The sequence below is a fragment of the Rhodamnia argentea genome, chromosome 5 (assembly GCF_020921035.1).
Source record: "Rhodamnia argentea isolate NSW1041297 chromosome 5, ASM2092103v1, whole genome shotgun sequence".
Taxonomy (NCBI): domain Eukaryota; kingdom Viridiplantae; phylum Streptophyta; class Magnoliopsida; order Myrtales; family Myrtaceae; genus Rhodamnia; species Rhodamnia argentea.
Window position 1 is genome coordinate 17348962 of NC_063154.1, and position 26752 is coordinate 17375713.

General features: G+C 40.9%; 1 protein-coding gene and 1 long non-coding RNA gene across 4 annotated transcripts in view; one reads left to right on the forward strand and one right to left on the reverse strand.

Moving 5' to 3' along the window:
• Nucleotides 1–518, reverse strand: LOC125314979. The gene is made up of 2 exons (XR_007198328.1): nt 318–518; nt 1–112 (listed from the first exon to the last, which is right to left on the reverse strand). It is a non-coding gene; the product is annotated as an uncharacterized LOC125314979 (long non-coding RNA).
• Nucleotides 519–1467: 949 nt separating this feature from the next.
• LOC115731309 (B3 domain-containing transcription factor VRN1-like) overlaps nt 1468–26752 on the forward strand; it is a 43516-nt gene continuing 18231 nt past the window's right edge. The window contains exons 1-6 of one of the 3 annotated variants that reach the window (XM_048278613.1): nt 1468–1722; nt 2389–2818; nt 3082–3141; nt 15908–16068; nt 16293–16539; nt 17333–17457. In XM_048278613.1, the coding sequence (XP_048134570.1) occupies nt 1582–1722; nt 2389–2818; nt 3082–3141; nt 15908–16068; nt 16293–16539; nt 17333–17457 (1164 nt within the window). In that variant the 5' untranslated portion in view covers nt 1468–1581. Of the gene's footprint in view, nt 1723–2388; nt 2819–3081; nt 3142–14307; nt 14517–15163; nt 15579–15847; nt 16069–16292; nt 16540–17332; nt 17458–26752 lie in introns of those variants that run through there. The other 2 variants (XM_048278612.1, XM_048278614.1) reach the window with 2 other exon arrangements.

Here is a 26752-nt window from a genome sequence, read left to right on the forward strand (position 1 = left end):
ACAATTGCAATTTTTCTTAATCTACTCCATTCTAAAACCTATGTTTTGCAGCATTGAGGAAATTCAAGCAGCCAAAAACTTCATAGTTCTCTTTTATTAAAGCATAAGAGACCTCGTTAAGTGTAGCTACTCCAATTAAGCTCTGCTCCAAAATCCAAATCCCAAGAAAAAAAATCAAGATAAATAGACTATTACTTAGACTAAGACACTTGCTTGACTACAGTAATGACCGTCTCCACAATAATGCCAAATTACAATAACCTTAACTTTGCTTCCAACGATCTTCTCTCAACCAATAGTCGTTCCAGCTTCCATACTAACTATAGCTGATCGAGTAGTAAGGCAACATACTCTCCTTATTTTCGGGATATTGCTTGTCAAAAAAGTTCCCAAGAAACCAAGGAAACAACCCTCACAGTCTTAGCTTCCCTCCGAAGCTTATCCGCTACTTTCACAGCGAGAACTAAGACATCAAAAGGTGGAAAGAAAGAAAAGGAAAGGAAAGTGAGATCCACAAAGAAAAAAAATAAAAGAAGAAACAAAAGAAAAAGAGTTAGACCAAACAAAAAACAAGATCACTTTTTAGAGTGGTCAGCCATATAAGAAAAATGAGTGTTTTGGCAAAAGAGGAGTGGAAAAAATGTGACCCTAGGAAAACTACTAAAAAAGTCTTAAACCTATTGTTTAATTTGGATTCCAATGGCAGTGGACGCTATAATAACTCTAGTATAAAAGTCCTCCTATTGTCCAAAGAAGCGAAACACCACATCGCAAATCCAAGGAGGATTATCAGAAAATTTCTAGGGTTGTTGCAATTGTGTTAATTCAGTTTTAAGGCTTTTTCCTTTTGGCCAATCTAGTCTTAAATTTTTTGCATTTATGCTAATTCAGTCCATAAAGTCAATGTTCTCCTGAAATCACTAACATAGACTCCAGCCGACCTACGTGACATAACCGGCGCTAACGTGGGCAATATATAATAATATTTTTTTTTTTAAAAATCTTTTTATTTTATTATTTTCTTTTTGATAATTTTCCCCGCAAATCCAAGAAGTTGGTTCGCTATTTAGTGCCTCGTTTGGATGCTACAATATCATGATTGCCACATATTTTTTTTTTTTCAATTGACTGAAGGATAATGAATGGAATGTTTAACAATAAATCTTAAGCGAAAAGAAGGAAATCACAGCAACCTCGAAATAAAAGAGCATTTTTAGTTGCTCTCAACAAAATCAGCTTTTAAGTGAGGATTAATTGGACATGATCGATGTGTCGTTGGTTAGTAACTTAGTGCCGTGCTCCTTTGCATGGGGGAAGTTTCCTCCGAGAACTAAGACGCGAAAGGAGTGGGGCCCAGAGTGCACACGTGTCGACTTGTGAATGGACAGAAGCACCCTAGACTTTCTCCGTCGAACCCCCCTCGTCGCGAGTTTCTTCACCTCCCACTTTCGGTGGTACACTGCCATTTGCTTCCCCATTTGGCCTCAAGGACAGAGGCTCCGCGCTCATGTAGTTGAAGTTGAAACCCCCAACACCATCTTCTTCTTCGTCTTCTGTAAGGAGCCAAGGACACTGCCGTCTATGGCTTGCAGTCGTCGGCGCCGCCGGCGAAGAGAAGATGGAGCTGTCGAGCGGGAGGTGGCGACCGGCCCTCGTCCTCGTCTTGGGAGACGTAGCTTCTTCAAGATTATACTCTCCGACGCCCTTGCATCTGGAAAGCTTGTGAGTTGATCAAATCTCTGCAGTCTGTTTCATAAGATTGAGCATAAGTGTTTAAGAATTTCTCATACTCTGTGCTTTGTGTAGCCCATCAACCTGGAGAACTGTTTTATTTGTTGGGTTTTTGGATGGACTCTTCACTTCCAGCTAAAAAGCCGAAAAAAACAAGAAAATAATTGCTGGGTATCGTCTAACATGGCCTGTGGATGGAACAAAATTTCTCCTTTTTCATACTTGAATAGTATGAATGTCTTCATGGGATGCCTGACCGGTTGTCCTGAACCATGGTGGTGGTCGGCCTCATGTCTTTTTTGCTACTGCCATTTCTTCTGCTGAAGATTTGATATGTATTTTTATGCTTTAGGATTTAGGGTCGAAACGGCTTTTCTATGGCGCCTTGCTTCTTTGAGCAGCAAAATTGTCGTGCACTTTCTCAGTCTTAGGACCAAAAAAATCCATGTCAACTGTTGGATAGCATGGGATCAAGATAAAAGTTATGTCAACAGTTGGATTTGGCACAGCAATTTCGCAGATCGTAGCGTAGATCAACTTTTGGATTCTTGAGCTTACTCTTGTCCAAATGAAGAAACTATCCCTCAAATTCAATCCACAATTATTCTGAAGCGCACTCATGGAAACTGACCTGTGACTTTGATTTTTTCATAACAGGGGATTCCAAAGAGCTTCTTGAGAAGATGTGGAAAGGATCTCTCAAACTCGGTGCTTCTCAAGGTTCCGGGCGGTTCAGCCTGGACTGTAGAGCTAGAAAAGTGTAACAATGACATGGTTACGTTGTGGAAAGGGTGGCGGGAATTCATGGAACATTACTCCATTGGCCATGGTCACCTCCTAATTTTCAAATATAAAGGGAACTCCACTTTTCGCGTGATAATATTCAATAAGAGTGCTTCAGAGATAGACTATTCCTCGAGCAGTGGCAAAACATCATACCTTGGGCGTGAACTTCCCTCACCAGAAACAGAAGATGTCGTAGAAACAGAACATCTGGAGGATGTCGCAGCCCATCAAAGAGTGAGGATTGAACCGCATTTACTTTATTCTCGGCTAAGTCCGGGCTACTCAACGCGAGGATCCGAAGGTGTGACTCTTCATTTTAGAAGTCACGTTTATGCTAACATCACTCTCTTTTGTTAGGTCCTCCAAAAATACTTGAAAAGTTATATAATCCAATGCTGCCCAAATGATATGGTATCATTAGATGTTAAAAAGAAAAAGTCCTCTGCTATGGAACGAAGTAGCTTTGCTATTTGTATCTGTAGTAATTGTAAGTAGGTAGATTGAATTGATCCCTATCCGTACCTGTTTTGGAACTAAATGGAACCTGGTCTCCTCGGTATGTAGTTCCCATTGGTACTGACCCTGAAGGACCAAATCTGTCTCAAGCTCAAGCTGGCCAGACAGGTATGATTAAGCAGCCTACATGCAGAATGACCCGTTCTAAGCAGGTTTTTCATGATCCTACACTTCCAAGGCCTCCTGGATTAGTCTTCAAAATTGATTCTGAGCATCCCTTTTTCAAAAAGGCGATCCGGCAATCTTATACAGATCAACTAGTAAGTCTTGAGCTCATCACCGGTATAGTTCAATTATGATTGCTAGTACCTACAATGCCATGATCACATTAGCTGTTGATGTCCACTTGTTTTAGATTTTTTTTTTCCCATCCATATAGTGTCTATGATATAATCCAACGGGTTACTACAACAATACTCATCCTGGGATTTCTCATTCCACTTAAACAATTTCATGTCTTGGTTGTTCAAACATGTACATGTGCAGTATATTCCAGGTGGATTCGTCACGCAGCATATTCAGGGAAAGCAAAGAGCAACTCTTAGGTATGCCAACAGATCATGGTCAGTGAGGCTCATCAGGGGCAGCAGACGTGCTGGAGGGGCTCCGTATCTGTCCTTTTCTGCTGGTTGGAGTGCATTTGCAAGAGAAACCCATCTGCGTGTAGGAAATGTCTGCGTGTTCAAGCTAATTGATAGGAATGATATTGTCTTCGAAGTCTCCATTTTGACTGGTGAGGACTTGATTTACATTGTTGAAAATGAGTACTTGAAGTGCAACTTTAGGCTGGTTATAGCACGACTTGCATTCTGGGTTCACATTTATGCCTCTTTTATTTGGTTGTGCTGCATCACTGACATGTACACTTTTTTTCCTATGTTATTTCAAAATATACCCATAATGTTTTTATAAGACTTTTGTGTGTCGATTGGTATCGTAATGATTTACGTGCAGGATTCTAGTTGATTCGTCTCTTCCGATGTGAAGAGCACTTATGTCAAATTGTCTGATTTTGTCATTTCATGGTAATAATAATCCCAATTAATGCTTAGATCGTATTATAGAAGGTTAATTGAAGAAACGCTCACGCTAAGTCCAGTTTTATTTTTTTAGTTCAGCAGAGAAACACACCCGGGTTACATGCGAATAGCTTAACAGCTTCATTGGCCATGATCTGTCTGAAAACCTAAAGAGTCACCATTTCCTTGTTTTCTTGAATATGTTGCTTGGCAAATTGACCAGGACCATACTGCACATTCGTATGTGTGTCAACAAATCACTGTATGTTAAAAGGACATCACAGAAGCACATGATGTAGATTCTTGCCAATGATTGCTAGTTCAGGAGTCTTAATCAACAGCCTTTAGGGGTGGGTTGGCCTGTATTTGCAAGAGAAACTCATCTGTGTGTGGGAAATATCTGTGTTTGAACTCATTGATAGGGATGATGTTGTATTCCAAGTCTCTGTTTTCTGTAGTGCCGGTAAGGATCCGATTCATATTAATTGAGACTAACATCGGAAGTGTTACTTTAGCCATTCGCTGCATCGACATGAATTCAGCATTCCCAATTACGCCTTTTTTATTCGGTAGTTGCAAAACAATGAAAATTAGACGTTTTTATGTTTCTGTTTGCTTGTCTCCTGCACTAGTCTCAATTCGATTTTAAAGTTCTCATTGTTTTACTACAGGTGGGCTGGATTTTCATGGTCCTACACTATCAAAGCCTCTCAAGTCTTCTGGTTTAGCTAGCAAAATTGATTCGGGGCATCCCTTTTTCATACTGGTGATCCGACGATGTTATATCAATTGTCTGGTAAGATCTGAAGCTTAAATCATCACTCGCATATCTCGTGTTCTTTTTAACAGTTTTCCCGTATGGACTATTCAAAAACTGTACATGTGCAGGGTGTTCCGGCCAGATTTGCCAAGCAACATCTTCAGGAACACAAACAAATGGCAACTCTTCAGTATTCGGACAGATCGTGGCCAGTGAAGATCATTGGGAGCCATCAACAGGCCACTGGTACTCGGACTCTGTCCTTCTCCGCCGGTTGGCGTGCATTCGCAAGTGAAACTCATCTGCGTGCAGGGAATGTCTGCTTGTTTGAGCTCATCGATAGGGATGATACTGTGTTCAAAGTCTCCATTTTGAGCGGTGCTAGTAATGACCCGGTTCACATTAATCGAGATGAACAGCGGAAGTATCATCTTAGGCCATTGCAGCATCGGAATGATTCAAGCAGCCCCGCGGCGAATCAATGAAAAGCACTCTTTACTGCTATTTTCAATTCTATGACTAACTTGCTCAGAAAGATATTCGAATTCGGTGAATCTTCACGGTTTTGCTCAGCGGCTCAACCTCACCAGTAGATCTAGAAAATAGTAAAGATATCATGCTCTGACCCAAGATTTTGGAGTATTTCGCTTTTCATATGTTTTGTCCTCCAATAGCAAGGCTTATCTTTTTGGGCCCGATACCCAAAAAAAATCTCCAACTTTAGCATTTGTGATTATCTCCAAAACCTTTTTTTGTCTCATGGAAAACCTCAAACTTTTGCATTTGTCCCAATTCTATTTGCCTAGTACCAAAAAATCCCTCAACTTTAGTATATGTACCAATTATATCCAAAATTCTTTTTTTGTCTCATAAAAAACCTCCAATTGTTACTTTTGTCCCAATTCTATCACCGTTAGTCTTTCGTCCATAATCACCATTAGTTAATCTTAGGTGACATTTTCATGTTGTTAATGAATTGCACCTCAGCAAAGCTAACATGAAAAAATCCTTAAACTTTTATTCTGTTATTTGCTTCCTTTACATATTATTGGGAGATACAGACTCATTCACGACAGCACATTTTGTATTCTCTTTGGTAATTAGCAGCCCAAAAAATGGCTAGGCATGGAGATATTTGGACTAATGATCTAAAATTTTGCGTCCCTAAAACCTACTGTTTCTAAATTTCAAAAATTCATTGGTAAGTTCGGCAAGAAAACTCGAGCCACGTAGGATTAACTAATAGTGATTATGGATAGAAGGCTAACGGTAGTAGAATTGAGATAAAAGTAAAAGTTGATGATTTTTTATGAGACAAAAAAAGTTTTGGATATAATTGGGACAAATGCTAAAGTTGAAGATTTTTTTGGGTATTAAACCGGTAGAATTGAGACAAAGGTGAAAGTTTGGGATTTTTTATGAGACAAGAAAAAGTTTTGGATATAATTGTGACAAATGCTAATATTGGAGATTTTTTTGGATATTAGGCCTATCTTTTTGATATATTCTCTTTTCATATGTTTTGTCCTTCACTATTAAATAATAGTTGAGGGTCCAATCTTTAGTCCCAAAGATCAAATTCTGAATTATCATACATACATACATATGTTCAAAGACTCAAACGATCCCGACACTTCAAATCAAACCGGGTTGAAATCTCATAATTGCAAATTAGGCAGTTAAATATTCAACTGTGAATGTCCATCTGGAAAGGGAAAATGACACGAATGATCATTAAACTATGATCCTATATGCAATATGGTCCCGAAACTTTTAATTTGTTCAATGTGGTACTTGAACTTTGGTTTAATATGGAGTGTTGTCCTTGAACTTATAATTTGTTCAATGTAGTCCTAAACTTTTAGTGCATGTTCAATCTAGTACCTAGAATTTATGAAAATATTCAATATTGTCTTTTAAGGGAATAGTACACTAGAAGTGCCATAACTTTTGTACGGCATTCACTTGAGTGCCATAACTTTCAAAACGTTCATTTAAGTACCGTAACTTTTAAAAATCGTTCACTTGAGTGCCATGTTGACGTGGCAGCCGGAAAAGCCGACGTGGCAGCCTGGAAAGTTACTGTAGCACACCAGAAAAGTTATCGTAGACGCTGAAAAGATAACGTGGCACGCCGGAAAGCCGACGTGGCACGCCGGAAAAGTTACTGTAACATTCAAGTGAACAATTTTGCTTCGACGTAGCACTCAAGTGAACAATTTTGCTTCGACGTAGCACTCAAGTGAACGATTTTTGAAAGTTATGGCACTCAAGTGAACGCCGTACACAAGTTATGGCACTTCTAGTGTACTTTTCTCGTCTTTTAACGTACATTAATAAACGGATAACATTGATTATTTTCATATAGTCTAGAAACTAGTTAGAATTTTTATCAAAAGTTCAAGGAACACGTTGAACAAATTCAATATTCGGGAGCCACATTGTATATTAAGACAAAGTTCGGGGGTTGTTTGTGTCATTATCTGGTTAGAAAATTACCTAAATTGAACTATGACTTAAAATACAGATGACCAAGAGCGAGGCGCCACCGTGCGTTGGACCGGCAGAACCGCTCTTGGACCATGAGCGGCAGCGTATTAAGGACTACAAGAACCTTGCTAGAAAACTAGAGATAGCGGGGACTTTGTCGGTGGTGGTCTGGAGGTCGCTGGAGCTGCTGCGACGACGTCGGAAAAAACGTGCATAAAAGCGGGAACACTAGAAATTCGATTGAGGGGGAGAATAGCAACTGTTGGAGCTTCATGAGGATTATGGCGGCCTTTGGACACATCATTACCGAGCACGGAAGCGGCACAGAGACCGGCGAGGATGCTTCGAGCGGGGCTAGAGGTTCATCGAGGCGGTGCAGAGCTCGCCGGCAATTGGAGGTGTTGTCGGGCCCGGACAACATCATCATGGCACGATGGGGCGGCAGCGAGGAACTCATTGCTCGCGCGCATGCCTCTCGTGCATTTCTCTCTGAACTCTTATTGTGTCCAGCCCCCTTTAATTTGAAGATGAAGCATGTTTATATACTGGTGAGATTAGGGCACTCTCGTAAGAATTTAGTTTCTTAATTTGGATTAAGAGAGTATGTGATTATGCCCAAGATAATAGGGATGAGCATGGTTCCAGGGTAGAGCCCAGAATCTAGAACCCTAACCGGAACCCGTAGGATCCGATCTGGTTCTAGGTTCTAAGGTATGTAGAGTAGGTTTCGGGTTCCAAAAATTGAGGAACATGTTCCAACGGGTAGGTTCCAAGTTCCACTACCTAGAACTTGGAACCCGGAAACTGGACCCTAGATCCTAAAATAAATTTTTATATTTTTCTTGGTATGTGTTTTTGCACGATCCCGCAATGTTCTATGGCTTTCGATACTAAGTGTATAATCTGGAGCCAAACAAACTTTTAGGTTTTAGGTTCCAAAAAATGATAAACGTGTTCCAATGGATTGGTTTCGGGTTCTAAATGTAATATGTACGGAATCTAAAACTACTCACCTCTACTTTCTCTTAGATGTTGTACCGTTCACTCTTATTTTGGTTAACTAAAAATGAAAAAAGAAAATAAAAAAAATTGGTAGGTTTTTGGGTACCCTCGAACCGACCCTAGAACCTGTGACATGGTAAGTTCAAGGTTCCAAGGTATGACGGGTAAGTTTCAAGTCCCAAAAAATGAAGAACCTGTTCCGACGAGTAGATTCCGGGTTCTAGGTGGAACCCGTAAGGAACCTGGAACCGCTCACCTCACCCCTACAAGATAAGAAATTAAAGTATTTCACTTTATTTGTTTTCCATGCTGCCAAATCTTTTGAAATGATATGGCTCACCACTACCAATAGAAACATAATCTTTCCTAGTTTAGGACGGCGCTTGTGCATTGTTATTTTCAACCATATTATATGTCGAATGGGCTTGGCCAAATTTTGTGCTCTTGTTCGTTTAGTCCTAATAATTGAATCAAATCCAAAGTCTCTCTAATTTTTTTTTTTTATTTGTCAAAGAACTAGTGTCACGCCTCGACTCTCGAGCTCGCGACATCTCTACCTTACTCGTCTCGGGTCATGAATGATAGCGTCCCGGGTAGGCTATCGACCTACGAAAATTTCGGGGCATGCGGAACGTGCAACTCCCAAACAAACAATATCAGCGGGGATAGTTCAGAGGGAAAGACACCACGCTTAAATCAATCAAAAGACAATTTCATTAAACAGCCAAAGTAGACGAATCTTAACCCTACCGAGTTACAGTAAATATGTACAACCCCATTTTTCGGGACGGCTCACTAGGACCTCAAAAAGACACAAGGTCGGGTAAGGTTAATCCCTCGTCTACTCCCAAAAATCCTACCACACTCCTCCGGGTTCGGCGTCCACGGCTTCCATCACCGCCTGAAAATTGTTAACCACGACGAGGTGAGAAATGAATCTCGGTGAGCCAACGCCTAAGCCCGGTTAGGATGTTGATTCGCTCAGACACCCTAAAAAGCAATCACATCAGGACAGAACGTATATTTCAATCACGGGTAAACTTACCTTCCGGGCCACACGTAATGTAATGCGGACTCGACTCAATAGTTAACCAACCAAATTGATTCAGCCCATTGCAAAGCATCACAACACTTGCATGCACAGGACACCATACGTAGTCCATTTATTATCGGATCCGACCCGTAGGTCCAGCACACTAGTCGGTTGGTGCTCTCCTAGCAAGACCAAGCATTGTCCCTTACTTTCGGCAACGGCATCTAATAGTTCATACGATCCCGCTCAACCAACCAGAAGACAATGATTGTCGACACGGCACGGAGCTAACAGGAATCCTAAAAAGGCTTCGGCCCATCACAAGCTGTGACCGGTAAACGTACTGCCAAAAGACAATGATCGACGTGCATCCAGCAAGCAGAAGACAATGATTTCCAGGATCGATCGACCGGAAGACAATGATCGTCGGAATTATCCTATTATGTGACCACTCGTGCACTTCGACAACCGGTCAGTTCATTTCATGGATTTAGGCCGAATGTTCATACTTGCATTTTCAAATACTTGGCCCGAGGCCGTTTTCGTGCAAAAACATGCAATTTTATCTCATACGTGGTCACATGAATGCGCAATTTATATCGATCGACAGACCAAACAATTTGGGGCGATTAACCTCTAATCGGACCCCCACGGCAATCAACGACCAAACTAACACTCATAGCCAACAATTCAATAATTCAATTAATCAATTGCAACCAGTCGATTATTAATCTCAATTTCAATTCCAATTGCGCACTTGTCTCTAACCTATCGCTCGTTCGCGATCAATCAATACAATCAATCAAATCAATCAATTTTAACCAATCAATCTCATCTAATTAGGCATAGAATCCTAACTAATTAAACTAGCTTAACCAATTAGGGCCATTAAACCTAAACCAAGTTTCTAACCTAAACCGGTCCTAATCAAGCTACCAAAATACCTAATAATTAAATTAAACTAATCCGAACACAATTAGCGTCCTAACTAAGAGTTAGGGGCTAACTCACAATTTTAATTGCTCAGGCGGTCTCAACTCGAGCGGCGGTGACACGAACTCGGCCCGGCCCGCGGCGATTAATGGCGACCCGCGATCCAACTTGAGCTTCGGGCTCCAACTCGGTCCGTGACAGCCCGACCTACTTGGCGACACTTCGGGAAGGTGGCACGAGGCTCGAGGGTGACGGCCGGTGGCCGGAGCTGGCCGAAGCTGTGGCGGCCGACATGAACAGTGTTCGGCCAAAACAGGGGCGCGGCTGGAACGGGGGAAAACGGGCTGTTTCGAGGGGGTTCCGGGCGTCCAAAGTTGAGGAAAAGCTTGGCCAACGTTGGGGCGTTTCCGGGGGAGCTGTGGATGGCGGTGACGGTGCCGGCGGATGGCCGGAGGAGGTGGATCAAGGTTGGAACAAAATCGGCCCAAAAATAGGGGCGACGGTTCAGAATAGGGGAGGCTGGAGATCGGGCTGTTCACGGCTCCACAGGCTTCAATCGGCCTCCGGTGACCTTGGGGGACGGTGAGGGGTTGAAGGTCGTCGCTCGGGGGTGGTTTGGGGTGGCCGGAGGGCGGCGAAACAATGGCCCCGCAAAAAACAAAGCAACCGAGACTTCGGGTCTGTTCGAGGCTGTCCGGCGGGTCTGCGACGGCGCACGGATGTCGAGGCGGTGTCGGGGGGTCGAGGGGGAGGTGGAGTGGTGGTGGGTGGCGGTCGAAAGCGGCTCGGGGCGGCCGAAGGCGATTGGGCATCCTTGGGCGCGAAATAGAGCGGGCGCCGAGTAGGGCCGATTCCGGAGCTTCCCGGCGGCGAACGGCGGTCGGAGAGGTGGCGACGAGGTGGCAGCAAGGCGGCGGTGCGGTGGTGGTGTCACTTGGGGCTAGTGGTCGGACGAAGAAGGCTGGAGGAGGAGAGGTTTGCATGGTGGGGGTAGTGGTCGCACAGTGAACGGGGGAGGAAGACCAGAGTGGGGGAGAGAGAGAAGAGGGAGGAGAGAGAGAAGACTTTGACTGGTTGATGGGGGGGTTGATTGGACTGAGGCGGGGCCCACGGGTCTCCTCAAAATTAATGAATTTTGTCCCATACGTATAATATCCAAGGGTGGTTTCGTAATTTGACAAATCGGGACTGATCGAATTTTTGGCTCAACCGATTGGGAATAAAATTGGATTTTCACGGGCTAGGTCGGTCCGGAAAAATTTTAGGCGTGACGATTAAAAATCCTAAGTTTCGGTGACCACGATTTCGAGCCCAATCGAAATCGAACGACATTTCGGGACTCGTCCAAAAATCGTCACTTATGTCCTTGCGATCAAAAAATTTGCACAGACTAAAATTCAATTCTCTTCCTGTTTATTGAATTCGGGCAAATTTACAAACTTCGAATTTCCCAGGCGTCACAACTAGAAATTTCATTGATTCAAAAAAAGTTTGTGAACATCAAATACTAAAAAAGATCTAACATAGATTTTTGGGGACAAGATAACCAATTAGTGAGGAATTCTGTTTTCCTCTAGGCTTTAGCCACCCAATCCGCTAGCTTGTTCACTTCTCTTGACACAATGCTAGGTGCACGCTACTAAGATGGACCAATTTCTCCGTGATAAAGTCGGTTCATTTACAATGCAATTTATATTGGCTTATTACTACTAAATGATGATACTTCTAATAAAGGTATAAGGACATCTTAAGTGCTAATATTTGTATACAGTATTCACTTTAGTGATAATTTTTTTTTTATCACTTAAGTGACAAATCGGAGAAAAAACGATCAATTTAGTGCCAATAACTAGAAATTACGGCTATCTCACCGAAGTTGACACTTAAACAATCGTCTTTTTAAAAAAAAAATTGGCACTTAAGTAATCCAGAAAACGATCACTTTAGTGTCAAATCGGAGAAAAATGACCACTTTAATGTCCACGACAAAAAATTCCGGCTGCCTAACCGGAATTAGCATTTAAACAATCATTTTTTTTAAAAAAATTAATATTTAAGTAATTCAAAAAAAATATTGGCATCAAAGTGAGCGCCATACATAAATATTGGTACTCGAGATATACTTTTGCCTCCTAAATGTAAAGGAATAATATATTGATACTCGAGGTATACTTTTGCCTCCTAATACGTAAAGTCATAATATCTTATTTTCTTTTGCCACACTCCATTCATTAATCTCATAAATATATATTGAGATAGTCTTGATCGGTCTTCTTTTGTTACTAAAGAACACAAGAATGCCACGATGAAAGGGTGGCCGTGTGCTTGGCCAAATTTGTCTGAATCGGTCTTTGTGCTCGTGCAAACAACCCAATCTTGCGGGAGTAAACTAACTTCAAAAACATTATCCGAAATAAATGCACATAATAAATATTTATAAGTAAAAGATTGATGAAGCAATTCGTAGGTAGAATTTCAACGAATCGGAACATTTTTTTAAAATCTTTTTGGTTTTTGTTAATGTGATTTACAAAATCTGCCCCATTTTTTCATAATTTGTAAACAACTTCATAAAAATTTAATTGCTCTCTTTATTGGGGTGAAAAAAACCTCAAGAGTTTGTAAACCATCTTGTACACATAAATTTAAAACATGGCAACACATCTAATGTGAAAAAATTATCCGTCAAAAAAAGATTTACAAATATTTTCTAACTTGGGAATGGAAGCGGTATTTGATACGGCATTATCAAAACCAATTAAAAAAACTTTATTAATCAATTTATATTATTCTAAAACTTGTCTAATTATTCTATAAATATTATTGGCCGTATGCCTTTAATCAAACACTCGAAATGCAAGTACTCTTTTTTGAATGTTCTAATCGTCACCTATCCAATGACATGTGATACCCATATAAGAATGAATTTGCCAAGGATCGTTCCAAATATCGCTACCTATATATACACGTCTATTAAAATTCGTAAAAAAGTTTTGCAAAGTCTCTTTTTGTTTTTTATAAACCCTAAAAAGTTCGCTTTTAAGAGTAGCTTTTGGAATAGGTTTTGCTTGGGGAGTACATGCAATGTTTATCAAAAAATTTAAACCAAAATTTTCACCAGTAATAAACGGTAAATGCTCAATGGCAACATATTGAGCTAATGTTTTTTAATAAACTTTATCACTGTAACGAAATAAATGAGATGTGCTAGGATTAGTGTACCCGGAAATTTGTTGTTGCCCGGTGTCAATCCCCGCTTCCGTTGCATGTTTTTATGTCGGATGCCGACGGTATGTTCCATAGCCGTCTCTTTTATTAAAATTGCATGATTTCGTATAATATTTACAGTTTATCTTATACTTGTCTTCGCCTACATGTACCTTGTCGAAATGTTGCCATAAGTTGGATGTATTCTCCCGAGCCTGCTGTTCCGGTTCCTTTTCTGTCGACGTTTCTTCGATACCGGTAGCTTCTTCCACGTCGGTAAAAGGATGAAGACTTTCTTGCGTTGGGACGTGCTCGGCGTTGGGAATATAGTTGATATTATCATTAGCGTCTACCCAACATGTAAACTCACGAGGATCATATTGATTATAAGATTGAGCATAATCGGATTCCCCCATCTCCATCGGCATCGGGCTCTTTCCCCTACTACTAGCTCCGCTTCCACTTGCCATTTTTATCAAAGAATTGAGCGGAAAATCGATTCAGAAAATTGAGAGAATTGAGCCTAGATTAAGAGAATTTGAGAGAAAAAATGAAATGAGGAATGATATTTATAGGGAATTTAAAAAGAAAAAAAGAGGGTGTTTCGGCCGTTGGGGGAAAAGAACCACCGCTCTTTCCCCTTTTTTGTTTTTGGCGATTTGGAACCAACCCGATACCGCCGGTTCTGACTTTTTGTAAAACCGTAACCAGCCCGTAAGGGGCTGGGCCTGTTCAGATTTGAAACCGGCGGTCCCAGTCAACTGACGGGTTCTAGTTAGTCTACGGGCTGGTTCCAGGCCCAAACCGGCCCGCGGTTATATCCACTCCGTGCTCACGTAGTTGAAGTTGAAACCCCCAACACCATCTTCTCTTCTTCTTCTCCTGTAAGTAGCCAAGGACACTGCCGTCTATGGCTTGTAGTCGTCGCCACCGGAGAGAAGATGGAGCTGTCAAGCGGGAGGTGGCGAGCGGTCCTTGTCTTGGGATTCGTAGCTTCTTCAAGATCATACTCTCCGAAGCCCTTGAATCTGGAAAGCTTGTGAGTTGATCAAATCTTCGCAGTCTGTTTCATAAGAGTTTCTCATACTCTCTGCTGTGTGTAACCATCAACCTGGAAAACTGTTTTATGTGTTGGGTTTTTGGATGATCATTTCACTTCCAGCTAAAAAGCCAAAAAAGAAATGAAAATAATTACTGGGTATTGTCTAAAATGGCATGTGGATGGAGCAAAATTTCTCCTCTTTCATTCTTGAATAGTATGAACGTCTTCATGGGATGCGTGACCTGTTGTCCCTGAACCATGGTGGTGGTCGGCCTCATGTCTTATTTGCTGCTGCCATTTCTTCTGCTGGAGTTTTGTTATGTATTTTTATGCTTTAGGATTACGGTCGAAACGGCTTTTCTATGGCGCCTTGCTTCTTTGGGCAGCAAAATTGTCTTGCACATTCTCAGTCTTAGGACAAAAAGAAAATCCATGTCAACTGTTGGATAACATGAGATCAAGATAAAAATTATGTCAACAGTTGGATTTGGCACAACAATTTCGCTGATCGTAGTGTAGATCAACTTTTGGATTCTTGAGCTTACTCTTGTCCAAATGAAGCAACCATCCCTCAAATTCAATCCACAATTATTCTGAAGCGCACTTGTGGAAACTGACCTGGCACTTTGATTTTTTCATAACAGGGGATTCCAAAGAGCTTCTTGAGAAGATGTGGAAAGAATCTCTCAAACTCGGTGCTTCTCAAGGTTCCGGGCGGTTCAGCCTGGACTGTAGAGCTAGAAAAGTGTAACAATGACATGGTTTCGTTGTGGAAAGGGTGGCGGGAATTCATGAAGCATTACTCCATTGGTCATGGTCACCTCCTAATTTTCAAATATAAAGGGAACTCCACTTTTCGCGTGATAATATTCAATAAGAGTGCTTCAGAGATAGATTATTCCTCAAGCAGTGGCAAAACATCATACCTTGGGAGTGAACTTCCCTCACCAGAAATGGAAGATGTCGTAGAAACAGAACATCTGGAGGATGTCACACCCCATCAACTGCATTTACCTTTTTCTCAGCTAAGTCCGGGCTACTCAACGCGAGGATCCGAAGGCGTGACTCTTCATTTTAGAGGTCACGTTTCTGCTAACATCACTCTGTTTTGTTAGGTTCTCCTCCGAAAATACTTGAAAAGTTTTATAATCCAATGCTGCCCAAATGATATGGTATCATTAGATGTTAAAAAAAAAAAAAAGTCCTCTGCTATGGAACGGAGTAGCTTTGCTATTTCTATCTGTAGTAATGGTAAGTAGGTAGATTGAATTGATCCCTTTTCCTGCCTGTTTTGGAACTAAATGGAACCTGGTCTCCTCTGTATGTAGTTCCCATTGATACTGACCCTGAAGGACCAAGTCCGTCTCAAGCTCGAGCTGGCCTGACAGATATGAATAAACAGCCTACATGCAGAATGAGTCATTCTGAGCTGGTTTTTCATGGTCCTACACTTCCAAGGCCTCTCACTACTCCTGGATTAGTCGGCAAACTTGATTCTGAGCATCCCTTTTTCAAAATGGCAATCCAGCGATCTTATACAAATCGACTGGTAAGCCTTGAGCTCATCACCGGTATAGTTCAATTATGATTGCTAGTACCTACAATGCCATGATCACTTTAGCTATTGATGTCCACTTGTTGAGATTTTTTTTCCCATCCATGTTGTGTCTATGATATAATCCAATGGCTTACTACAACAATACTCATTCCTGGGATTTCTCATTCCATTTATACAATTTCATGTCTTGGTTGTTCAAACATGTACATGTGCAGTATATTCCAGGTGAATTCTTCATGCAGCATATTCAGGAAAAGCAAAGAGCAACTCTTAGGTATGCCAACAGATCATGGTCAGTGAGGCTCATCAGGGGCAGCAGACGAGTCGGAGGGGCTCCGTATCTGTCCTTTTCTGCTGGTTGGAGTGCATTTGCAAGAGAAACTCATCTGCACGTAGGAAATGTCTGTGTGTTCAAGCTACTTGATAGGAATGATATTGTTTTTGAAGTCTCCATTTTGAGGGGTGAGGACTTGATTTACATTGTTGAAAATGAGCACTTCTAGTTGATTCGTCTATTCCGATGTGAAGAGCACTAATGTCAAATTGTCTGATTTTGTCATTTCATGGTAATAATGATCCCAATTTATGCTTAGATCGTGTTAAAGTAGGTCAATTGAAGAAACGCTCACGCTAAGTCCAGTTTTATTTTTTCAGTTCAGCACAGAAACACACCCGGGTTACATGTGAATAGCTTAACAGCTTCACCGGCCATGATCTGTCTGAAAACCTAAAGAGTCGCCATTTCCTTGTTTTCTTGAATATGTTGCTTGGTAAATTGACCAGGAACATACTGCACATTCGTATGTGTGTCGACAAATCACTGTATGTTAAAAGGACATCAAAGAAGCACACACTCACGTAAAAAAAAAGCACCCGATGTAGATTCTCGCCAATGATTGCTAGTTCAGGAGTTTTAATTAACAGCCTTGAGGGGCAGGTTGGCCTGCATTTGCAAGAGAAACTCATCTGTGTGTGGGAAATATCTGTGTGTTTGAACTCATTGATAGGGATGATGTTGTAGTCCAAGTCTCCATTTTCTGCAGTGCCGGTAAGGATTCGATTCATATTGATTGAGATGAACATCGGAAGTGTTACTTTAGCCATTGGCTGCATCGATATGAATTCAGCATTCCCAATTATGCCTTTTTATTCGGTAGCTGCAAAACAATGAAAATTAGACGTTTTTATATTTCTGTTTGCTTATTTTCTGCACTAGTCTCAATTCGATTTTAAAGTTCTCATTGTTTTACTACAGGTGGGCTGGATTTTCATGGTCCTACACTATCAAAGCCTGTCAAGTCTTCCGGTTTAGCTAGCAAAATTGATTCGGAGCATCCCTTTTTCCTACTGGTGATCCCACGATGTTATATCAATTCCCCAGTAAGATGTCTAGCTGAAATCATCACCCACATATCTCATGTTCATTTTAACAGATTTCCTGTATTGGCTATCCAAAAAATGTACATTTGCAGGGTGTTCCGGTTGGATTTTCCAAGCAACATCTTCAGGAGCATAAACAAATAGCGACTCTTCGGTATTTGGACAGATCGTGGCCAGTGAAGATCCTTAGGAGCCATAGACAGGCCACTGGTACTACTACTCTGTCCTTCTCCGCCGGTTGGCGTGCATTCAAAAGAGAAACTCATCTGTCTGCAGGGACTGTCTGCTTGTTTGAGCTCATTGATAGGGATGATACTGTGTTCAAAGTCTCCATTTTGAGCGGTGCTAGTAATGACCCGGTTCACATTAATCGATATGAACAGCGGAAGTATCACCTTAGGCCATTGCAGCATCGGAATGATTTAAGCAGCGCCTCGGCGAATCAATGAAAAGCACTCTTTTATGCTAGTTTCAATTCTATGACTAACTTGCTCAGAAAGAATCTCGAATTCGGTGAATCTTTATGGTTTTGCTCAGCGGCTCAACCTCAACAGTAGATCTACAAAACAGTAAAGATATCATGCTCTGATGCAAGATTTTGGAGTATTACGATTTTCATATGTTTTGTCCTTCTATAGTATGGCGTATCTTTTTGATATATTCTCTTTTCATATGTTTTGTCCTTCATTATTAAATAATAGTTGAGGGTCCAATCTTTAGTCCCAAAGGTCAAATTCTGAATTATCATACATACATACGTTCAAAGACTCAAACGATCCTAACACTTCAAATCAAACCCGGTTGGAATCTCATAATTGCAGATTAGGCAGTTAAATATTCAACTCTGAATGTCCATCAGAGGAGGCAAAATCACACGAATGATCGTTAAACTATGACCCTATGTGCAATATGATCTCGAAACTTTTAATTTGTTCAATGTGGTACTTGATCTTTGGCTCAATGTGGAATATTGTCATTGAATTTTTAATTTGTTCAATGTAATCCTTAAAACTTTTAGTGCATGTTCGATTCAAGACCTAGACTTTATGAAAACATTCAATGCGTACGTTAATGAACGGATAACATTGGTTATTTTCATACGGTCTAGGAATTAGTTAGAATATTAATCAAAAGTTCAAAGATCATATTGAACAAATTGAAAGTTCGGAGACCACATTATATATTATGAGAAATTTCGGGGGCTCTTTGTGTCATCATCCGATTAGGAAATTACCTAAATTGGACTATGACTTAAATGAAAGACAACCAAAGTAGCGAGGCGCCGACTCGCGTAACCGCCGTTGGACTATGAGCAGCGGCTTATTGAGGACTCTAGGAACTTTGCCGTAAAACTAGAGATAGCGGGGACTTTGTCGGCGGTGGTCCGGACGTCGCTAGAGCCGCTGCGACGATGCTTGAAAAAACCTGCGTAAACGTAGGGAGCATTAGAAATTCGATTGTGGGGCGTAATAGCAACCGTTGGAGCTTCTGTGGTGGCTTTTGGACACAGCATTACCGGGCGTGGCAGGTGAACAGAGACCGGCGAGGATGCTTTGGGCGCGGCAGGATCGCTGGGCCCTTTGGGTTGGCACGGGGAAACTTTCGGGCCCGGCAAGGAGGTGCGGTAACTCGCCGGTCTTGCTGTTTGTGGCTGGAAAACTCGCTTGAGGGGTGCTAAAAGGACTTCAAGATACTGCAGAAATGGCGCCGGAGCTCTTCTGCTTTGTTGGAACTCACCACGAGGCCGGAGGCTCATCGAGGCAGTGCAGAGCTTGCCGGCAATTGGAGGCGTCACGGGCCCGGACAACAGCATCATGGCTACTTGGGGCAGCAGCAAGGAACTCGTTGCTTGCCGCATGCCTTGCTTGCATTTCTCTCTGAACTCTTATTGTGTCCAACCTCCTTTAATTTGAAGAGGAAGCATGTTTATATATTGGTGAGATTAGGGCACTCTCGTAAGAATTTAGTTTCTTAATTTGGATTAAGAGAGTATGTGATTATGTCCAAGATAAGAAATTAAAGTAGTTCTCTTGAAATGATATGGCTCACCACATCCAATAAGAACGTAATCTTTCCTAGTTTAGGACAGCACATGTGCATTGTCATTTTCAACCATATTATATGTCGAATGGGCTTGGCCAAATTTTGTGCTCTTGTGCGTTTAGTCCTAATAATTTAATCAAACCCAGAGTCTCTCTACTTTTATTTATTTATTTTTTTTGTCAAAGAACTGGAAATTTCATTAATTGAAAAAAAGTTTGTGAACATCAAATGCTGAAAAAGATCTAACATAGATTTCTAGGGACAAGATAGCCAATTAGTGAGGAATTCGGTTTTCCTCCGGGCTTTAGCCACCCAATCCTCGAGCTTGTTCACTTCTCTTGACACAATGCTAAGTGCACACCACTAAGATGGACCAATTTCTCCATGATTAATTCGGTTCATTTACAATGCAATTTATATTGGCTTATTACTACTAAATGATGATACGTCTAATAAAGGCATAATGACACCTTAAGTGCTATTATTTGTGTACAAGACTTACTTTAGTACCTATATTTTTTTTGGATTACTTAAGTGCCAAATCGGAAAAAAAGAAAACGATCACTTTAGTGTCGACACCCAGAAATTCCGGCTACCTCACCGAAGTTGACACTTAAATAATCGTTTTCTAAAAAAAAATTGGCACTTGAGTAATTTAGAAAACAATCATTTTAGTGCCAAATCGAAGAAAAAATTATCACTTTAGTGCAAACGGTAAAAAATTCCGGCTACCTAACCGAAATTAGCATTTAATGGGTTGCTAAGCCTCCGAGACAGGCTTAGCTCGGGCCCTCCCAAATCCATACCAAATCACGGCGATATAAATTGAATTCGATCTTAGTGTAATCGGGTAACATTTGTATGTATACATGCAAAAAGGAGTCGCCACCGATCTTTGGGGAAGTTAAATCGGAAGCCTTATCGAGCGGTCGGGAGATGCCGTCCGATTCTACACAATCGGAGATTAGGGTTCGGGGACTTGGTTACACTAGCGTTTCCACCAACGCCCTTTTGGTACTGGGATTGGGTGTTTTTTTTTTAAGTGCTCGTGTAGGTATGAGTCTATTATTTCAATCACAATCAAGGCATATAATGTGCTCAATCAAGTAGTCAATGACGTGCGGATAAAACGTATCAAATCAAGCATCACATCTTTAGTAAAGCCATAAGAGCTCAGAGAATGATGTGATTAAAGTTTAGAACAATTTTGGGACAATTTGCCCAAAAGGAAAAAATCGTCATTTTAGAGGTTTTAAAAGTCAAAACTATGAAAATAAGGTCACTCTAGCCATTTCCTATTTTGGGAAATTTTTTGAAATTTTTATGATTTTTTTTTAGAATTTTTTTCAATTTTTTCGAATTTGTTTAATATTTTTATATGTTTTTGATTTATTCAATTCTGAAAAAATTATCCGGATGGGATCGAGTATCGAGAGACCCAACCCGCGTCATAGGCGCCCGACCGGGGTCATAAGGGCCCGGGTTGATCTTGGACAAGAGCTAACTCTTTGGGCTTAGCCCAAACTTTTCTTTCAATTTTCCATTCTATCGGGCCTAATTTAAAAAAAACAAGCCCACCGGCCCAATACCTAGAACTAACATTTGGCCCAGTTCATGAAGAAATCCAACGACAACAAGATCCTAATAACTCCGGCCAGATCTAACTCCTCCGGCCACTTGACTTTTTTTTTTTTTTGGTTGTTTACACCGATTATGCTGCGATGGGCCAACACGTCGAGCGAGGTTCGGGAGCTTACCCGAGCGGCCTCTAACCGCACGCCTCCGTCCGTCGACGGCCGTTGGTCCGTCGATCCGCGAGGTCCGACTCGGGGCTCGGTTGAATGATTCCGGTCTAAAGCGGCAGTTGAGGAGCAACTAGACCTAAAGCAGCAGTTGAGGAGGATGGCAGAGCCCGTTTTGGGCATTCTTTTCGGGCTTTGGTTTGGTCGCCGGCCGAAAGAGGAGAAGGGCGTGCGCCATTTTTGCGTCTGTTGCTGCTTTTGCTTGTTGACCGGACCAGGTCAGGCAAATCCTGCCTCGGAGAACACCCCCAATTCAAGGCCAATTTGATCCGTTCTCTTGAAATCGATTTCACTAGAATGTAATCAAAGGTCTATAGATCAAATGTCGCAACCGATGCAGAAAAATTAACAAGAAAAAAAAAACGAGTGGAAAAAGATTAATTTTTTGCTCGATTAAGTGATGAAATCCCATGATTTAAAGAAAGTATGATCCGAATCAAATTTTCGAGAGCTAATGTGGCTAAAGTGCCATTAATATTAAAAGAAAGTTTTTGGCTATTTTCCTAAATTTATTTTTTGCCACATTCAATATTTTTTCTCAATTTCCAGCTATTTTTAAATGAAAAGAAATTTCAAAATTATTGTAAAAAATACGAGAAATATTTTCGCTTAAAATTAGTCCCCTGTGCTTCGCCAAACGTTTTCAAAATCCATTTTTGATTGTTTTGAACTTTTATTGAATTTTTATTAATTTACTAAAAAAATACTGATTAAAAATCCGGTGTCAACAATTTGGTGGCTTTTTTTTTTTAATGGTTTCTAGTGGCTCAACGTGACCCATGGAACTAATAAAGTGCAATAGTGGCAATTAGCCATTGCCTTAAACAATATGCGATATTAGGAAAAACTACTAAAAAAAAGTCTTAAAACCAATTATCCGGCACCCAGTTGTGTCGGCTAGTTTTGATGGTGGTATCCTTTCGGCTGTGCAGGCGAATAATCTACCGGTCAATGTCCCAATTCCGTTTGCTTCCAATTTCATCGCTTCCCGACAGGGAAACAGTCAGTGGTTAATTTTCATTCCAATGCAAACGTTGCAAACCCGACAATGTCATGCATTTCCAAGCTGAAAAACAATAAAAAGACGCGGGAACGGACTGTACTTCCAAGTGCAAAACCAAATTTATGCCACTCTGTCCATGCCCCGAACTTACCTTCTGATGATCTCTCCAGCATCAGGCATCCACGTTCTCCCAAGGTCACGATGGCGAATTTCGGCTTTGGTAATTTAAGAATTAAGGATATAAAGGGCACAAGGCATAGATGATTAGCACCTATATCATCTTAGCCAAGAGTTCAAGAATCAATGACAGACAGGACTTCCTTGTAGATAGTTTACCTTTGGAAATTTGGCTGAACATACGACGTAATCGGATAAGTCAAGAAGATCATCCAATCCTGGTCTCCTCTTTTCCGCGCCGAGGAGAACGGGTATATTTTGCCTTGCTGCCCGCGTCGATGAGTGAGATGTAGTCTTAGAATTTGAGCGTTCGTCAATTGCTCCGAAACAAATCAACGGAGAGAGCTCCTAATATATTGCATCTCATATAAGTAAGTACCAACAGAAGCTAGAAGCAAACAGTAGTAATAAAAGTGGGAAAAGTATACTAAAAGTGCCATAATTTTTGTACGGCGTTCACTTGAGTACCATAACTTTCAAAACGTTCACTTAAATGCCATAACTTTTAACAATCGTTCATTTGAGTGCCATGTTGACGTGGCAGCCGGAAAAGTTACTGTAGACGCTTGAAAAGTTACTGTAGCACGCCGGAAAAATTACTGTAGACACCGGAAAGATGACGTGGCACGCCGGAAAAATGACGTGGTACGCTAGAAAAGTTATTGTAGCACTCAAATGAACGATTTTTCTTCGACGTAGCACTCAAGTGAACGATTTTTGAAAGTTATGGCACTTAAATGAACGTTTTGAAAGTTATGGCATTCAAGTGAACGTCGTACACAAGTTATGACAGTTCTAGTGTACTTTTCCCTAATAAAAGTGTAGGGGAAGTTCTAACCCTCGCCCGTGCAAGGCCAGCTCTCACCAGCCAAGGCCTACGGCGCGGGTGGCCGACGACTCGAGGTGGTTCACTACACTCGAGCGAGTACCCTTGAATTTCGTGTGAAGTCTTCCATGGTGAAAGTAGTGATGCGGATCTGGTGGTGTTACGGAATGCTGCTCAAGATGGCCTTCGAAACAGAGGAGTCTTCACGGATTTGAGGAAGATTTGGGGTTTGAAACTAGAAAAACCCGAAAGAAAAAATCTTCTTCATTTTCTTCTTGGCTGGACTCTCAGAGAGAGAGAGAGAGAGCAGAGCGGATCGTTCACGAGTGAAAGGGGATTTGAGAGAGAGAGAGAGAGAGAGAAATGAGCTTTTCCAGATTTTGAAATTTTTCTAACAGCGGGCCCCCGATTTGGCACGTGGCCTTCTTTGAGTGGATTGGAGCTATACACGGCCGGTTCGGTGGAACCGCCGATTCCGGTTCCACGAAAAGGTGGAACCAGAATCGGCCGTGTATACTTCCGGTTCCGGGCCGATTCCCGAGCCGGTTCCGGTTCCGCTTCGGAACCGGCAGTTCATTCCGATTCCTTTTTTAATATTAATTTTTAAAATAATAAATAATAAAATAAACATAATAAATTATAAATTATAAAATACAATTAAATTGTACATTGTAATAAAATATGGGGAAAAAAAAAGAGGATGAATGGGCTTGAACTTAATGAATTATCATTAAGCGCCTACATATCTTCTTGGGGATAGAAGAATCAAAGCCCATGTAGTTATTTTACCTTTGAGAACCCCAACTTACCTCATCGTCAATCGTCGTTACCCGTTGTGGTACCCGTGGCGGTGGTATCTCCAACATCATCGCTAAAAAATTCGTGTTCACGATCTAACTCTTGGTATCGATATTTCGCCCTCGTCCAATCGCCGACACAAGCTTGAGCTTCCACAGAGTCCGGGCTTAATCTTGAACGGCAAGAGTCCAAAATTAATCCTCCGGCACTAAATGCTTGTTCAACCGCAACCGTTGAAGAAGGGGTTGCTAATATCCGACGAGCGATGAGTGCGAGAACTAGATAATCGATTTGGTGACTCTTCCACCACTTCAAGATTTCGAAATCTGTACTATGTTCCGCATCACGAAACTCAAATTGAGTGGTTAAATATTTTTCTAATTCAGAAATACTACTTGTTGCCCCTTTTTTTTTTTTTTTTCCTACTCTTAAGCATATTATACCCTCTACTAAGTGAACTACCACATTCGCTACGTGAGGCAGTAGATTGTGAAGATCCAGAATCACTTAAACCATATCTACTACAAAATTCTCCATATAATGCTACTATAGATTCTTTAACATCTCCTAATATATTTAAAATATCTATTGAATCTTCCAAAAGTAAACAATCATGATAATACACACTCAAATAATCTTGTAAACCGTATAATTTAATACGTGGATCAAAAACAATACCAACTAAATAGACAAGAGGAATTTGCAAATAATAATGCAACCATTTTTCTCGCATTACTAAAATAATTCGACCTAATTTGGTATCATTTTCATATTCACTAAAAACGCTACCAATATTAACACACTCTATTAAAAATAAATGCGTAGTAGGATAATAAATACCAGATAAAGTCTTAGTAGCATCATTAAAAATTTTCAAAAAATCTAAAATTTTCTTGCAAACGTTCCAATGTTGAGGAAGTAAAGTAATTTCGGGAATATTTTGTAAAATAAACATACATAATAAATCTTTATATTCAAAATTTTTCCGAAGCAACTCGTACGTAGAATTCCAACGAGTCGGAATATCTTTTGGAAATCTTCTTGCATTTCTCCCATTTTGTTTACAAAATTTTCCCCATGATTTCATACAATGGGGACGACTCCATAAAAATTTAATTGCACTCTTTATTGGGGCGAGAGAAGTGTCAAGAGTTCGTAAACCATCTTGTACACATAAATTTAAAACATGACAAGCACATCTAATGTGAAAAAATTGTCCGCCAAAAGTGGGTTTGCAAATATTTTCTAATTCGGGAATAGAAGTGGTATTTGCGGCGGCATTATCAAAACCAATTGAAAATACTTTATTTATTAAATTATATTCTTCTAAAACTTGCCTAATTATTCTATAAATATTATGAGCCGAATGTCTTTCATCAAAAACTCGGAATGCAATAAGTCTTTTTTGAATCGTCCAATTGTCACCTATCCAATGACACGTGACACCCATATAAGAATGAATTTGCCAAGGATCACTCCAAATATCGCTACCTATATGCACACGTCCATTGAATTCCGCAAAAAATTTTGCTAAAGATTTTTTTCCTTTTTTATAAAGATGAAAAAGTTCGCTTTTAAGAGTATTTTTTGGAATAGTTGGCGCTTGCGGAACCAACGCAGTATTTATCAAATATTTCATATTAAAATTTTCACCAGTATTAAACGGAGCATGATCAAGGGCAACATATTCAGCTAATGTTTGTTTATAAAGTGCTTCAGTGAAACGAAATATAGGATGAGGATTAGAAGTGGCGTACCCGGAAATTTGTTGTTGCGTATTGTTGATCCCCGCTTGCGTTAGATGTTTTTTCGTCAAATGCCGACGGAATGTTCCGTAGCCGTCTCCTTTCGTAAATTTATATGTTTGCGAATAATATTTACATTTTATATTATACTTACATTCGCCTTCATCACGTACCTTGTCGAAGTGTAGCCACAAGTCGGATGTATTATCTCGGCCCTTCCGTTCCAACTCATTTACCGTTGACGTTTCTTCGACACTAGTGGGAGGATGAAGACTTTCTTGTGTTGGGATGTGCTCAACGTTCGGAATCGGGACATAGTTGATATTATCGTCGTCATCTTCTCAACTTGCATACTCACGAGGATCATATTCATGAATGGGATACTCGAAATCTCCCATAGTCATCTTGCCCTTGTCAGCATTTCTGTTTCCACTTGCCATTTTTGAGAGAATTGATCGGAAATCCGATTGAGAGAATTGAGTCGGGATTGAGAGAATTGGGAGAATTTGAGAGGATTTCGGAGAGAATTCGAGAGATTGTTCAGAGAATTTGTGACAAAAATGAAAGGGGGAACATATGTATTTATAGGCAAGAATTATTTTTAATTCTTTTTTTTTCCCAATGGCCCAAAGGGGGGGTGTGGCGGGGCCCGGGGCAGAGAGCCCAAGGCTCTCTGCCCCACGGGCCCCACTTTTTTTTTCTTTCCGTTTCACGGTTCCCACGGTTCCGGAACCGTGGGCCCGGTCAACGGGCCGGTTCCGGGCCCACGGGCCCAAATGGCACTCTCTAACCGGAGCACCAATCCATCTCTGCTCCAGGAGTACCTAATATTTTCTGTACACAAGGATAGAGGCTCTGCACTAGATATGGCCATGGGCCGTGAACCCCCGCTTTCGATTCG